Genomic DNA, 17,377 nt, shown 5'->3' with positions numbered 1-17,377 from the left:
AACTAAACTAGCTCAGTAAGGTAAACCGTACCCATCCAGCTTGCTGAGCCAAAATATTTGTGGGCCGTTCTAGCTTCTCCATGGCTCCTTCATCCCCCCACCTTTCTCTGTTCTCGCTGCTTCTACTTTGGTTTACCTTTGTCAGCTCTAGAGAATTGCAGCAGCCTCCTAACTCTGTATTTTGACTTCTCTAGACCAGCGGTTGGCAAATTACAGCCAGTGGCTTTTACATTTTTTAAAGGGTTATTAAAAATGGCTTTTAAAGAGTTATTAAAAGAGCCATTGAAATTGAGCCTGGAGCAGCTAGGTTAACTTCCTCAAGGTCTCACACTTAATAAGTGGTAGAGCTGGGATCTGAACCCAGGTTATTTAAAGGACTATTAAAAGAATGGTTTTTACATTTTTAAAAACAAACAAAAAGTAGAGTATACAACAGAGACCACCATAGGTGGCCCTCAAAGTCTAAAATATTTACTGTTTGTCCTGTTACAGAAAAAGTTGAATGATTCCTGCTGTAGATTATTTCACCTGCCAGAGCGTCATTCTAGAAAAACTGTCCATGGTGTACTCATGCTTAAAATCCTTGTAAAGGCTTGCCATCACTTGAGGATAAGTTCCAAATGCCTTAGATTGATACAGAACACCTGGCACCTGCTTTCTCTTTCACTTCATCTCTTGCCATACCCCCACCTCACCCCACTGAGCTCTGCCTTTCAGTAGTACCCAATTACTTGCTATTTACAAATTTGCCTGGGGCTTTCTGACCCACTTTGTCTGCCTAATCCTACCCTTCCTTACAGGATGCTGGGTCAGATAACCCCCTCCACCACCTACATAGTATCTTATGCATAATACTCTATCTCAGCCCTAGCACTGTGTATTAGAATTAGCTAGATGTTTTTCGACAAATGGTTAAGAAAGTCTTATTTTCTCTACAATTCCAAGAACATAATAGACACTCAGTATGTGATAAACTGATGAATGAACAGAGGAATGATGGGTGGCTGTGATTAGGAGGGAGATTTCCTAATTGCTAGAGAATATAGTTTGCATTGTTTTGCATAATCTAGATTTGCAATTATGGCAGAGTTCCAGAGTGGTCCCACTCCCAACTAAACATCTCTGCCTGATCCAAGTGTTTTCCACTAGAGAAGTTTCAGGAAACTGAGGATCTGTGGCTCACAGCCATACAATTTGAAAAGCACTGCTTTGGGGTGAATAAATGCAGAGTAAACACCTGACATCATCCTTTCTCCCATCGCATCCAGGCCAATGGAGAAATCACCATAGTCATTGCTAACGTTTAAAGAGCCCTTGCCTTGAGCTAGAAACTGTTCTAATTGTTTTACAGGTGTTCATTTTTCTTACAATAACCCTTTGAGGTTACTTTCCCAATTTTAAAAATGTTGAAATCGAAGCACAGAGATGCTAAATTCACTTTATAAGTCCTGGAGTTGGGATTTGAACCCAAGGCAGTCTGGCTCCAAAGACTATTTCTTTTTTATTGATTTTAACCTCAGTTGAATACATGGACTTGCTGCTGTTTTTGAAAAGAAGCCATTGGGGTCAGCTAGACCAGCATAAATTAACATTCAGTCTCTGGCCAGCTGACTTCCATCTATGAGGCTTTTGTTTTTATTTTGCCACATCTGGTTGAGGGAGAGCCTTTTCTTCTGTTGGTTGCTCTACCTTTACATATACATACCCAGCTATACATATGTACAGTGCTAGGCACATAATAGGCACTCAGTAAACATTATGTCTGTTATATCTGTGTTTGTGTCCCTTACTGTGTATGTTTACAGTGTAGATGGCCTGTGCCTGTGTGTGTGTGTGCGTGTTTAGAGCCCTTGGCCACAAGCAAGATGAAATAGTTTCTTGTTTGTCAGTTACACTGTGTAAACACTGAACACTTATTGGGCTGTCCTACTCTCTACCACATTTTGAGGTGAGATGCAGGCAAAAGCTAACACCACTTTGTATTTGGTTAGAGTACAACCCTCGCCAAAGAATCTCTGAAGTAACTCTTCCTGCATCTAATACCGGGAGGCTCCACAGTACAGACAAGTATACAGGGTAGGGAAAGTAGGTTTACAGTTGTGAGTACGCAATACAGAGTTTATTCTTGTATTATTGTTAATTGTTGTATTCTATACTATAAACCTACTCTTGCCCCACCCTATATGTGCAGTGTTCCTACATCTGAATCCAACTCCAGAAACAGTACCTGTAAGGACATTGCTGACTTTATGATAAAAAAGAAAAGCCAAATTCCCCCAAAATTAGCACTGGAAATTGAATTACAAGTTGGGAAGGAAAGCTGAATGAAGATTGATCCTTTCCTCCAAAAAGTTTCTGCCTTTTGACCCATAAGCCTTTTCCTGTTTTCTTTCTGTTCTGGGTCTGCCTGATTCATGCTGATCCTTTCTGAACACACCCTTGGTCAGGAAGAACAACCTAAGGGCACATCAGTTAGTGCAAAAGACGGCCAACAGTGGTAGAAGGACAATACGGCCAGAATCAGAGCAACTTAGGCTCAAATTCCAGTTCAAATGATCATTCTTGCCCTGCAGATGAGCAAGGGTGTGAAGAACAGAAATATCTGTAAAATGCCAGGGCCACAGTGGATACTCATTTGTCAGTATCTAGGTCATTGTCATATGGATACAGGGCCAATATATTGCACTATCTTCCAGGACATCACAAAATAAGGAACTTTACTCTTATTTATAGGAATGCCTAGGCAGTTGTTCAAAGAATTGAGATAGAAAGGTACCTAGGAAAACACAGTGTGATGGAGAATTATCAGCCTGAATCCAGGCAATAGATGATGATGCTTATGTTCTACTGACAATTTTTTGCTATCATTTCTGATCTAGTAGGAAAGAAATCTGTATGTTTTAAATGCTTATACTTTCCAGAAAGCTTTGGACAACGTTCCAAAGTGGTGTTGAATAGGAGATGAATTAAGGAGTGTTTGGAAGGTCTGGGCAACACCGAGTATCCACAGATGGAAACTTCTCAGACTGGAAGAGAGCATCAGATGGGAATTGCCTCCAGGGTCAATTTCAGCACCACAGTTGTGAATAATGCTAGATATATAAGTCATAAGCACACAAAATGCAGTTTCCAAGTTTGCAGATAATATAAATACTGCAGGCAGGGCAGATAGGGAAGAAGAAACCATTTACAATTTGGTTTGGCTCGTTTCCTTTATAGAACTAAAGGAAATGGGTATGACAAATGTTTTTCCCAGCTGAAAAGTGTAAGAATAGCAAGTCAGAAAAAAAAAGGAACCATCCCAGTAACTACATAAGCTTCAGCAAGAAAACAGGAGGAAGGGTGAATGGGAAGGTCACAGCAATGACCGGCGTTGATCAGGCAGCAGAGAGCTTCAGAGGACGCGAGACAGTCAGTGACAATCCAGACGCACAGGTGGTGCTTGGAGTTGGGCAGTGACTAGTCTCTGAAAGCCTAGGAGGTCTCAAAAGATCCCCCCAGCAGTTCCCTTATTCTTCCCAGAAAAATGGTCCTGGCAAATCGCAGAGTTCCGAACAAGTAATTAATATTTTTGTCATAAATGAAGAAAGCACTGAAACAAACCACAAGTGAAAATTCCTCCATGTTCTAGGTCAGGGACAACAAATTTTTCTTGTAAAGGACCAGAAAGTAAACATTTTGGGCTTTTTAGGCCATCCTATCTTTGTCTCAACAACTCAGGTCTGTCACTGAAGCATAAAAGCAGCCATAGAAAATACTGAAACTAGCCTTAGCAGCGTGGTTCGGTTGAAGCATCGTCTTGTGCACAGGAAGGTCATGGGTTTGATTCCCAGTCAGGGCACATACCTAGGTTGTGGCATGTATGAGAGGCAACCGATCAGTGTTTCTCTTACGTCAGTGTTTCTCTCTCTCCCCCTCTTCCTCCCTCTCTAAAAATCAATTTAAAATATATTATTTTTTTTTAAAGAGAGAAAATAGCCTGGCCGGGCGTGGCTCAGTGGTTGAGCATCAGCCTAAGATCCAGGAGATCACAGTTCGATTCCCCATTGGGGCACGTGCCCAGGTTGCAGGCTCGATCCCCAGTCGCGAGCGTGCACGAGGCAGCCGATCAATGTTGACTCTCTCATCATTGATGTTTCCATTCTCTCTCTCCCTCTCCCTTCCTCTCTCTGAAATCAATAAAGATATATTTTTTTAAAAAAGAGAGAAAATACTGAAACTGTTGTGGCAGCATTCCAATAAAACTTTATTTACAAATGCCGCTAACAACTGACTGGAGTTTGATGATCCCTGTCCTGAGTCAGAGTCATTTTATGCAAAGGCTTGTAGTTTCAAATCAACTACCCAGTAAGCAGATAAAACTACCCATATTAGCAAATCCAAGCCTTCATGAATTTCTGAAAAGAAGGAAGCTGAATGGTTTGGCAAGAAGTATTAGGACAGGGTTAAGAATGTGTGGTCAGGTGGCCTTTCCCATTCCAAAAATATTTTCTATACTTCCACCTGGAGCAATCATGAAGCTTCCGGCATTAAATAACTTTTAGTTGGCAATTATGTTAAAAACAGCAAAAGTTTTAAAAAGTTGCCCTAGCCAAATGGTGATATGAAACTCTTCATGAACCTCAAATCTGTTCCCCAAAATATCTACATAGAAGAAAACCCTTCCTTGCAAGTCTCTGGGCTACTATAATTTTTGGTTTCAGAAAAAAATCCTTGCTCATAGAGGAGTTCTTTTCACAGCATTTTTTCCCTTCGGCCTCAAGCTATTTAAAATCTAGAATATTCTTGTTAGTGATTCTCCATTTCGCTAAGTAACTACAAACCTTGGCACAAATCGCCCCCCACCAAAAATGAGGCCAAACCACATGCCTTCCAGCTAGTTAAAATCCAGAATATTCTTGGTAGCGATCGTCCATTCCCCTGAGTAACTACAAACCGTGGCACAAATTGCCCCCCACCAAAAGTGAAGCCAAACCACATGCCTTCCTATTAGGCCTCAGTGGATGCCTGGACATAGCCAGTTTTTTCAGAGGTCAAAGGTCATCCCCCATTCCTGATTCCATGTGCACTAGCTGAACAAGTTGACTGCTCTGAGCGTTTGCTTCCTTTCTAAAATGAGAAAATAATGTCAATCTAGTAACATGATAGTGAGAATAAAATTATATAAAGCTTATACACTCGCCTAACAAATATTGGCTCCTCCTCTCCCTTTGTGGTAGATTTCATTATCTTTAAGGAATCCCTAAGCAGAAAAAAAAATCTGCCTTTCATGTTAAGGACAAGTCCTCAAAGGTGCCTCCTAGAAGTTTGGAGCTGATGTCCTTTGCACAACTTCCCTTAACTTTGCTTATTTGTTTCTAAGCCTCCTTTTTTCCAACTTTTATTTTTGTATTCTTATTTATATACATTTTTGCAATTGCAGGATCCTGGCTTTTCTATTTAAGTGTTCTAAGATTTCAGTATTTGGTTAATAGTGTTAAAACAGTTATGGAAAAAAGTAGTTGTCCTTATTCAGAGATTCCTGAGTCAAGAATAGAATTGAGGCAAGTTGCCAGCCCAGTCAGTGTGCCATGTGGCCCCAGTCCGCTGCCCCTCTTTCGTTCCCAGTGCTGCCACCAAGGCAGATGCACCGTGGTGCCCTCCCGGCTTCCTCACACAGCAAACCCCTTGTTCCCTCCCCATAGCCCTAATTGATGTTTTTTCCTTGAAACCCCTACATTTCTCAGTTATTTACCTATGTCAGAACAGTTTCTCACAACATCCAGAATGCATAGGCTCAGGCATAAAGAGTGAGTGACAATGCTGATGGTGGCATCAACAAAAACAGATTAACAATAACCTGCGCTTCCACAATTTTTTACCACACGTCAGGCACTTTTCTATGTTCTTAAAATACCTGAAGTCATGTAGAATATTCCCAACAACCCTAGGTAGGCTCTATAATTTTCCACCCTCTATAAGCGAGGAAACTGTGCCACTGAGAACCTAAGTAAATTACATGCCCAAGGTTTCCCAGCTACAAAGTGGTACAGCTGGGGTTGGAACTCAACCACTGTGGCTTTTCAGTAGGTGCTTTTAACTGCTGTGCTATATCGTCAGTATGATTATTTTCAGCTCCACTACTCTGAAGGTAATTAAACAAGTGTTCATTGAGTATTTATTCAGCAGGCCAGCATTTTGCTAAATACTGAAGAGGGAACTATGAAAGAAGTAAAAGAGTTCCAGTCCCTGAAGTGTTTAATTTACAATCTAACTGAAGAAATGAGACATTGTAGAATGGAAAATGCTCTATACTACAGCTCAGAACAGCTCTGCCAGATCAGGAAAGGGAGGGATTCTTGTGGACTGTGATAACACAGGAAGTAGAATTTGAACTCGTCCTTAAGGGATGGGAGAATTTGGAAGGATAGACAGGATAAAGAGCATGAATTCAGCCCCAAGTTAATGACAAGGAGACTCAAAGAGGCCATGTTGACTGAAAAGATAAGTTTGTGGGGCAAGTAGGTTTGAACATATGAGAAAGAGACTTTTATCAAGAGGAAGGGTATATCTATGATTTCTAGCTTCCACTCCTGTGTTGAGGCCTAAAATGGGTTTGAGAATACTTGTTAGGGTGAGATGCCTGCGATGGTACCACATCATGACCCATGCAGCAGATGGGTATTTCTGTGTCCAGAGCTTGAAAATTTCCTCTGACAACTGGAAATTTCAAGGAAGAATTCCAAGATGGTAACATAGGTCACCACCACCTGCCCCGCTAAAAATATATATACTCATTTTAGATGCATCTGACATTTAAGCCTTTTTACTTAGAAAACAGTAAGAATGAGTGTATACTCTTTTATTCGATCCTCATAACTCTCTGAGGTCAGTATTATCCTAAATTTGCAGAAGGGACTTAGAGGCTCACAGAGTTGAAAGGCTTACCCAAGACCATGACATGACTCCATGTCTCTCGAGTGAAGTAAGGAAGGCTTCCCCCACCAACGCAGCTTCCATGGTTGGTTATGGAGGTCACTTTGAGAGATGAGCCTGTACAAGATAGTGATGTTCATAGTTGTGCCAAGGATTCAGAAGGCATCATGATGCCATCCCATTCACAGAATTGCTAGAAACTTTCCTTTGGACACCCAGAGCTGCCTTCTTTTCAAATAAGAGTACTTTTCCACTGTACATCGCAAATGCAGAGGAGGTAACTTCCCCTCAAGGAGCCTGTACTTGTAAGACTGGTCCACAAGCACTTTGTCCGTATCCTGCACACATGGATGGTAAGGGCTTGACTTGTGTAAACTAATTCTTTGTACTCTCTCAGCTGCTCCTTACTTAATTGGTTAGAGTGCTTGAGAAGACATGTTTAGAAGCTGACAAGTAAAGGCCACCAGAAAAGCAAAACTTCTCCTTCATTTTCAGGTTAAAAGTATCACCAAAGGAATAAAGCATTAAGTTTTAGCTCAGTAAGCCAAAAGGAAAGTATGGTGTGGGTATGGGAGAAAAGCAGCGAGTATTAATATACCTAATATGACTACAGTACCATTTGCCATGTAGGTTTTAATTATGTCCCATTCCGTGCCCCCTCAGCCTCTAATTCCTTAAATTCCAAAACAACCCCAGAGAAATCTTTCTGGTTTTGCTTGGAAAGCAGCACTATGTTTCCACGCCTGTGCATTCTGAAACAGTTCCGTCAAACTCCAAACCTAAATACAAGCTGACAGAAATCAGCTACTAACAAATTAAGTTAAATTAATAGAGTAGATGCCTGAAGTATAAAGGAAATGTGTTTTTTCCAGGAACTCTCCATAGATGCCAGGCTAGATAGAGGGCCTACAGCAAACCTCAATCTCCACAGCAAACCCCTTCCTTTGCCTCATCATGTTTCCTAGAAAGCCCTGCATGGATATCCTCTTCAGAATTATTGTGCTGTGCCCACTAGCGGCAGCCTCCAAACCCCCATCTACCAATTTTCTTATATCTTTTTAATTGGTTTTTTATCTTTATTGTTGAAAGTATTACAGATGTCCCTCTTTTCCCCCATTCACCCCCTCCACCCCCACTTCACTCCCACTTCACTCCCCCCCCCCCCCAGGCCTTCACCACACTATTGTCTGTGTCCATTGGCTATACATATAGCCATATAAATTCTTTGGTTAATCTCTTCTCACCCTCCTCCCCACTTCCCTCTGAAATTCATCAGTCTGTTTTATGCTTCCATGTCTCTGGACCTATTTTGTTCATCAGTTTATTGTGTTCATTAGATTCCACATGTGATACCGTCTACCAATTTTATGGGCATATTAAAGACATGATAGATGGGGGGGAAAATGCTGGCCCAAGAAACCCTATTTTAAATCCTGATTCTGCCATCAAATAACTATGGACCCTTGAGCTAAAGAGTTCAGTTTTATGAATATAAATAACTTACAAGTATATGCAATACATGACAAATATAGATTCTGTCCCATGTAGATTTTGTCTTTAGACAATATTTAAAACTGTTTTTATGAAGGCAAATACTTGAGCTTTTTTATCATTGCATGGACAGTTTACAGAATAAAAGAACATACAAATGCCAGGTCTCAATATCCAGATTCCTTTCCATTTCCACTATCCCCATCCGATGGATCTCCTCCCTTCTCTTCACCAACTCTGTGAGCACTCTTCTCCAGGCTCTAGGCAGGCAGAAAACGTTATCGCTCACTCAGTAGCACCAGTGCCTGGAGGAACTCATGTAGCTACAAAAGCTAACCCCCACCTAAAACAATAGTTGGTTCAGGCCCAGTGGGGGAGTGGGGTTTACATCCTCTGCATGATGAGATCAGGCAAGTACAATAGTGCTATGGGGAAAACATCCGAATATGAAGTTCTAAAAATTGTCTAGGGGAAATTTACCAATATCATGTGCCCCTCTTGCTTGCTTCTCGCAATCATCTCATTCCCCCTCCATTCAGTGTCCAACATTATCAATGGAAGCGTCATTGAAATACCAAAAGACAGTCTGGAAGTACCTTATCAAGCTCTTTTTAACAGTTCCCTCTGCTGGGTAGGAAAACATACTTCAACTGGGTTTTAGAAGTTGATAAACTGAAATGCAGGAAGGTGAAGGGATTTGCCAGTGGTGATTACTTAAATGATAGCAGGACCAAAATAAAGTTGAGTAGACTTCTAGCCTCCTGCTCTGAATGTTCAAGAACTCTTTCTGTAGAGAAGAGAGAGATAGTAACTCTTTCTGTAGAGAAGAGAGAGTGCTGTTTTAGGGAGGCAACTGTCCCGGTGGACTTGGGAGCTTCACAAATTTTAACCCATGGCATTTGAGTGTGTGAAACTGAATAATGATCTTCTAAGTTCAGTCATCCTGAATAGTTAGTTGTATTGAAATCTGACTAAGTCTGCTGTCCTTATTTTCATTTGGAAACTGTTATGGAGGCCTGCATGTTCCTGGGACATCATAAAGATTTAAATCATAAAGTCAACTTGTAATTTTTCAAATCTAAAACAGCCTGAAGGTCTAAAGAGATTTGGCAATGATGCTCTATTATATCTGTTAAGAGATATAATAGAAAACAGTGACATTATTACTTAAATATTGTATGGCAAAGATAAGTAAGTTATATAGTCATATTTCTCTTGTTAGTTTCTTTGAAACAAACAAACGTAATTGCTCAACTGAGAGAAAGCACCTTGCATCTCGATGAGTGACTGAATGAGTGGGTGAGCTCTGTCGCAGTTTCTCATAGCCTTTCTGTCATCCTTCACAAAGTTTCAGCTCTGGTTCAGCACCACAAAAGCTTGACTGTCCCCAGTAATAGCAGTGATGGTCTGCAATGGCACAGAATCAAACACAAATAAACCATCCAGAAACTTCCCTTTGGCTAAAGTTTTCTATTTCCTTCCCCATTTTTTTTATTGCAGCTGCCCATGCGTAACTAGGTCGAAGATTGATGTAAGCCTCGCTTTTTCTCTTTCCTGCCTTTCCTCCAGCAGGAGGTGAGAATGAGCAGTTCAGCAGGCCCAAGGCCAAAGGCCGTGTTGAGGGGGCCTGATTCATTGCCAGTCTCCACACCCACCTCAGAATAATTAAGGGCTGACTAGAGGCTGTGCCGAACTGCAAATGCCCCAGAGTCCAGAGAAATAGTGAAGAAAGAAAAGAATTATATAGCGGGCAGAATGTGTTGCTAAGGCAAGAGAGCTGACTCCTTGTCTTAATTTTATCGCCAAGTCTTGTGAGTTCTCCTGAGATTTTTATGGGTTTTTTCCCTTTCCTGAAAAACAACCCCTGCTACCTGCTTGCCTTCTAAGGATGGATATTAATAAGATATTAGGTGACCAGATCTTTGGGCCTTTTAAAATTAGGGAGTTGGAAATAATCACGAAGATAGAAATGACTGACTCTTAAGAGTCCAAAATCCAACTCTAAACTGTCTCTGTGCTGTTGAATGATTTAGCAATGTAAGGCCCTGCCAGGTCTAAGCACTGGATCTCTGAGCTTCCTACCCTGTCCTCCCCCACTGCCCTTCTGGATTCTTACCTCCACAAACACATTCCAGTTATCATCAGCCTCACCAAGTCACCAAGATAACAGCTTCAAGTCATCCTTAGTCATTAATCTACCTAACTGCCATGATGTAGCAGGTAGTTCTTATAAGTCGCCTAAGCTGAGAGAAGAAAAATTAGTAGACTGAGGTTGAAGTGGGTTTTTAAGCTCGTGGTGTAGGCACCCACAATTTTATTCTTGTCATTCTTTTCAAAGCAAAGTGTCTGAACTAGTGATTATTCTGGAATAGTCTACATGACCCTGAAGGACAGGGGTTGCCTTCATTCTACTGGGCACATTCTCTATAGAGGGCCCTCTGCCAAGTATTGTGGGAACTAAAACAATAAATAAAATATGAGTTTTGTGCCCATAATGTTTGCAGACTAATAAAGACAGTAGATGTACTTATGACTACCTGGAATTGAAAGGTAATTACACATACAATTGCCTTCAGATGTACTCATAAAGATCCTCTCATTGATATTTGATTTCTGGCTTCCACTCTCCCTCTTCCAAACCTTAACAGATGCGTTTCTTCCTATCTGGAAGCTCCTACTTCCTCCATCCAACTGAGCCCCGTATCTCCTTTATAACACTGCCTTTTTCCTTAATGAGCCTTCCCCAGATCCACCTGCACCATTCATTCTTCCTCCTCTCTCACCCCTGAGGTGTGTTATATGTATTCAGTGCACATATGTTGTCTGTTCCAACTGGTAGCATTTAGATCAGGTAGTCAACAGGCAGCTTAAGCAATCAAAAACCTCCTTATTTGCTGTTGCTACCAGAATCACACCAATAATCACAGTGACAAGAGAGCCTGGGTTCCTGAGTATCATTGTGACTGGTTTGTCCCTGTTGTGAAAACAGAATTCTGAATGTCCCTTGGGCTCCTTCCTGCTTTACCAATATTGATTGCCCAAAAGAACTCAACTGACCTGACCTATGTTTTTTTCTGTTGTTCCAGGATTCTGCTACAACCAGATGATTCCTTACAGATCCTGGCACCAGTGGAAGCTGATGTCGGTTTCTATACTTGTAACGCCACAAATGCCTTGGGATATGACTCTGTCTCCATTGCCGTCACTTTAGCAGGTAACATGGAAATCCCTGTTCAGTTCAATTCAGAAACCATTATTGGGTGGGTGCCTACAATGTACCAAGTAGGACCAGGGACGCATAGATAAATGAGATCTATATCCTGCCTTCAGGAATCTTATAATCTGTAATTATAATTCAATGGAGGTGATGTGTAGTATGAGGCAGAATGAAATAAGTGCTCTGAGTGATGACCAAAGGATGTGCAAGGATATTTCATTCCATCTGGGAGGTCTTAGAGTTGGGGTGAGTGGAATTTTGATAATAAGAGATAGGGGAGATATTCCAGACAGAAAGAATATGAAAAAAGGAGATATGTACAGTAAATAGCATTTTGGGAACCATAGTTAAGATTATTGAATACTCTTTGGGGATCCTGTCATTTCTCCTTGTTACACTCATTGCACAAAAGACTTTAAGACCCATGAGGAATTGGAATTCTGTGGCCACAGTTTGAAGCCAGAAGTGTTCCGATTCTGTTTTCTGTTTTATTTCAACCTCTTGCTGTAATGCACTTGCCAACCCTTTGCCTGTACCCATCGTTGTTAGGCAAGACATTCTACACATGGTAACTTAAGAAAATTGACTACAGTGTCTCCCAAGGTTGTGGTCTTGTAGTAGTGCAGTTTTATAAAGCCTCTGTTAGGGCCTGGCCAGCATGGCTCAGTGGTTGAGTGTCAAACTATGAACCAGGAGGTCACGGTTCGATTCCCAGTCAGGGCACGTACCCCACTTCTAAGCTCAATCCCCAGTAGGAGCCACACAGAAGGCAGCCAATAGATGTTACTCTCTCTTCGATGTTTCTATCTCTCTCTCTCTCCCTCTCTCTGAAATCAATAAAAACATATTTTTTTAAGAAGAAAGCTCTTACATAGGATAAACCCTTTCCTTTGAAACTGAAGAAGACTTGAAATCCATATGAGTTGGACCAGTGTCCTCATTTCTCAGAGGCCAGGCAACCTGAGGTCACACAGCCGCTCAGATAGTGGTGGAGAGAAGTAAAGTGAGGTCTCCTAACTCCCAGCTCATTGTTCCCTCCATTTCCCCACTGATCCTACCAGAACGGGATTCTTTTTCTCAGACCTGGGCCATGCAGTCTTTGTGGTGATATGTTGCATGTGTTTGTATTTATTCTTTTCAGTTGTTGCTCCCATCAGATGATTCAGTAGATGCTAGAAAAGCCAACATCACCCCACACTGACCTCATCGGTCCATGCTGGGATTATGTTGTCACATTGCTTTCCAGCCACACATGCTACTCCCTTGCATATCAGTTTAGCAACAGTATTTCTGCCCCCGTGACCTAAAGCTGATCTGAGAAGGGCCCTTTAGCAGGAGGCTTTACAGAGAAGATGAAAGTCTACAATGAACAAGGCAAGCTAAGGAGCCCTGGGGTGGGTTAAAGAATGATATTAATAATGCCTATTTTTTGTGAATAGAACATTTGCTTTTCTCCTAATGTATTCCAGTCACAAGCTTTATTCCCCACTTTAATACAGAGTCCAGATGCTCAGCATCAGTCTTGTTAAATCTCTTCTGCCTTCCACTCTCCGACCTCCCTTAGCAAGGACACTGCTGACATCCTTCCAATTGAGGGCAAATAGTGGCTCTTAGAGGATTAACTCTCTTGTTTATATTTATCCAAATACCGTTCAGCTCTGTCACAAAATAAATGCCCTTTGTTCACCTGAATTTAATACGATTAATGGAAACCTGTCTGGAATTAAGCAAGGCAATTGAAACATCAGGCTTGTCTTCAGCTCTTTGAAGAGGAGCTATTGGAGGCTGCCAAAAGGTTCAAAGCCAGGGAAGAGAGAGCAGCCAGAGAGGCACCAGGGAAGGGGAGGAAAGGGGCTGCCTGGTGAGGTAGATCACAAACACCACCCCCAGAGCTTAGGGAGCTGTGCTCCAGTGGTGGGCTCTGTTCAGGTCTGCTGGCAAATCTGCCAAATAATCCCTCTAAAAATTAATGCTCAAATGTATACAGTGTCTTAAGATTGTATTTGTGTCTATACTGTGGTTATCATCTATCCCTGTGTCAATGTCTATACTCGCAGTATTGATGGGCTCACCAGCTACTGTTCTGAGTATACCCTTGGCCAAGTATTGTTGACATAGAGCAATAAATAAGCCCTGAGTTTTGTGCTCCATAATGTTTACAGACTAGTGAAGGAATAGATGCATTCATGGCTACCTAGATTCAAGAGGTTACAGTTTCCTTCAGATGTCCACACCAAGATCCTGCATAGCATTGTGTAACATATAATCTAAATTGCGGAGTGGGGGTGGGGGTCATGCATTTCTAAGTTTGATTACCAATTATACTGCTTATTAGCTGTGTGATCTCGAACAAAGTGTAAAACCTCGTTGAGTCTTTGTTCTCATCCATAAAAATGAAATTAATAATATTTTATAGGATTGTTGTGACGTTAAATAAGATTGCACGTGTGAAAAAGCACTTAGCCCAATGCCAGGCACATAGTTCACACTCAATAAATGTTTTCTGTTTTTTCTCTAGCTTTTCTGAAATGAAACACATCCTGAAAGCAATTCCAAAATGTGTAAAACATTAGCCCGACTTTGCTTCCATGCATTTTTCACAAGAAGTTTTCACACTGAAATTTTTCAAGTATAAACTTAGGAGCTGATTCTGCTCACTTGCAATCAATTCCTTGTGGTAAATCTCAGTGCTTCTGTGCTTTTAATGACCTTGCAGAGTTTTTTACCTTCAGTTCAGTGTGAATGTAGGCCAAAAGGAGGGGGAAATGTTCTGAGGCTCAAAGTGCTCAGGTGTTCCCATGATTCTGTAAGGAATGTATGGACTTTGGTCTTGCCAATGCACCTGAGTTGACCAGATGCAGGGAAATTTGTTCATAATAATTCACAAGAGCAGGCATAGCATGGCAATTAAGCCTGCGGGCTCTGGAGCCTCATGGTCTGGATTTGATTCCTGGCTCTGTCACTTCCTAGCTATATAACCCTGAGCAACTTCTTTATACTCTATGTCTCAGTTTCTTTATTTGTAAAGTGGTGATGATAATAGTGCTTGCCTCGGAGGGTTCTTGTGGAGATGAAATGCATTCATCATGTAAAGGGCTTGTAATTGTGCTGGGCATATAGCAAGCACTGAGTGTTTATCAGCTATTATTATTGTGAGAATAATGCATAAAACAAAAGCCAAGTTATTTTTACAGTAGAGATCCTTTTTCAGAGACCAGAATGCTCAGAAGCCCTTCCTAGAGCGCCCATCTGTGTCTCAACATCTCCATGTCTCAGTGTCAACTGGAAAGATTGAATTCACCATCTAAAAAGGGGTTGGAGTGCCTGAATTCAGAGCAAGGGAGGTGGCTAGTGACAATGCATGTTTCCCATGGACCACAGGAAGGGAGGCTGATGAACTATCTCTGGTCCACAGCTTAGACCTCCCTGCCGAGTCTCCCATCTTCTGAATTGAGTGAGCTGCCACTTCTGTCTCTCAGATGCATTGTGGGGCCATTGCTACTCTCCCCACAATTTGTACTTAAACATGTAAACAGCATTTAGTTTCAGACATACCACTACAGTCAAACGTTCCTTTCTCTGCCTTCTTTGGGCCTGTAAAATACTGCCTTTTGTGCCTTTTGCTTCTCCCCAAACTCATCCTTTATGTACAGATTTTGTTTTCTAAGTCTCAGAGCTTTGAGAGTACTTGGCAAGTATCTCTACACTTGGAGATGGCCAGTGTTTCCCTATCTATCTCCCTGGTTCAGGAAAATCACAGCCATGCAGACCCAGTGGCACAAAATTCCTTTCTGTCCTAAACTGGCTTAATTGAGCGCCTGTTTCACTGCTCAGAATATAGATGAGAGTAACACACAGTAGAGTGGAGAGGGAAGTATAAGAATATCACCAAAATGTCACCTACCTAACATTTTGAAGTATTGATTACTTTGTGTCCAGAGCAAAAACATGACTAAGTAAAGGAGAGTTTCTGGTATTGCAAGGATAGGCACAAGATTGGAGAGCCATCTTGACTAGTCAGATTGCACACAGCCAAGTTGCTCAGAAGTATTCCAGATCTGAATGGTGTGGGCAGCATTTTGAAGGAAAGCAGTAGTATCCTGGTAAATTGCTTCAGTCTGGATCAGTGGAGTTTAGCTCTACTTACCAATGCAGATGAGGCCTGTCCAGGTGTGGACCGCTGATGAAGTCATAGCCAGAAGGGAAATGTTTTTGGTTGTCATTGATTTTATAAGATCACAAAAGAGATACTGTAAGGCCTGCCTGACATCATCAATGGAAAATGAGAAGGAGGTGAGGGCTGGGGGATGAGCATATCTTTCATTGAAAGGAGAGAACACAGATGAGCTCATTCAAAGCTTTCACAGGAAAGGAGAAACAGAAAATATTTCTCCTTTCCTGGCATGTTTTTCTGCTTTTTTATGAGTTGAATAGCTGACACATATTGTGTCTAATAAAGAGATCACAGAAACCTCTCTGGGAAAATAAAAATAAAAGGCAGTTGTTTTTGAAATTCTTTTTCTTTCCCTTCCCACCATGATTTAGTAGCTACAATAAAAGACAAGCAGGTTTGCAAGCTATTTATAATGTAAGTCATTTCGAATTGGCATTTCTGGATTTTTCATCCAGCAGTTCTGTTAACCAGGGGGAGATTTTGCTTCATAGAGAGTTTGACTCAGAGAGGGCCTTGTCACCAGTGGCAGACTGACCAAGGAAGATTTACTCTGGCACACTAGATCAGGGGGAAAGGCGGACAAGTTTGGCTGTGTTCCTAATGGTACTCTGAATAGCATGGTAATTAATGGCCATTCACTGATTCAAGCTGCCGTCAGGGGACCTTATTATCTGATAGAAGACTGAGTAACCAAGGCCCTTCAGTTTTCCTCAATATGTACACATGTGTAGCTTGCCCACTAAAGACTCCTCGGTATTACAGAACTTAAACAGATAAAATTATAGCAAGAGGATCCAACTTACTCTATTTCCCAGGAGACTACAGGAAACAAACAGGAAGTACAAATGATCCAAGCTAGCTCTTCTCAAACCCCCAAAGAGCAATTTGCACAGCTGCCTGGCAACATGAGGGAAGAAGGGCTGGTTGGACAGTGAGTGGGGCATACCACATCCTGTCGAATTGTTTCTAGGAGGGCTGCAGCATCACACAGCTGTCCCAGGTATGGGGTCCCTTGTTCAGACCTCTGCAGTGGAACATGCAAAAGAAGTTATGACAGCATCATTTGCTTCCTTAGTCTCTTGAGGAATCATCAACTTCAATTGAATAATTAGAAAAGATAACCTGAGTAACCTGACTCATGTCACTGGCAAAAAAGAATCTTTAGAAAATGGATGGAGAAGAGGGAAGCCATGGAGCCTGGGAATGTCTATGCCCTACCCACCTCCTTAGGTACTCAGGGCCCTGCAGTATACATACTGAAGGCACACCAACTAAACAGAATCACAAGGGCAAATAAATTCCAATTCCTTCTCAGTTCTTGTACAAGAGAATTAATTAGTAGTCACAATGTTGTCCTGAATCATTAAGAAAAGGTTAAATCAAATTGAAACTGCTTTATCAAGGTATAATTTAGATACCATAAAATTCACCCATTTTAAGTGTACAATTCAGTGATTTTTTTTTTTTTTAGCAAATTTTTTAAGCTGTATAACCATCACTACAATCTAAGGTGATTTAAAAAAACAAAACAAAACTTACTGAGGTATAGTTCACATCCTATGACAATTCAGCCACTTAAA

The 17,377-nt window shown here is 41.4% G+C and overlaps 1 protein-coding gene across 2 annotated transcripts in view; it reads left to right on the top strand.

Annotated features, from left to right (window-relative positions):
• Positions 1-17,377, top strand: part of ADAMTSL1 (ADAMTS like 1) — an 821,320-nt gene that overhangs the window by 720,425 nt on the left and 83,518 nt on the right. For both annotated transcript variants that reach the window (XM_087822640.1, XM_087822641.1), the window contains one exon: positions 11,493-11,620. In XM_087822640.1, the coding sequence (XP_087678766.1) occupies positions 11,493-11,620 (128 nt within the window). The remainder of the gene's footprint in view (positions 1-11,492; positions 11,621-17,377) is intronic.

This window comes from Miniopterus natalensis, chromosome 12 (genome assembly GCF_054644295.1).
Source record: "Miniopterus natalensis isolate mMinNat1 chromosome 12, mMinNat1.hap1, whole genome shotgun sequence".
Lineage (NCBI taxonomy): Eukaryota > Metazoa > Chordata > Mammalia > Chiroptera > Miniopteridae > Miniopterus > Miniopterus natalensis.
Note: the sequence above shows the minus strand (reverse complement) of the source record. Positions and strands in the feature narration are given on the sequence as shown.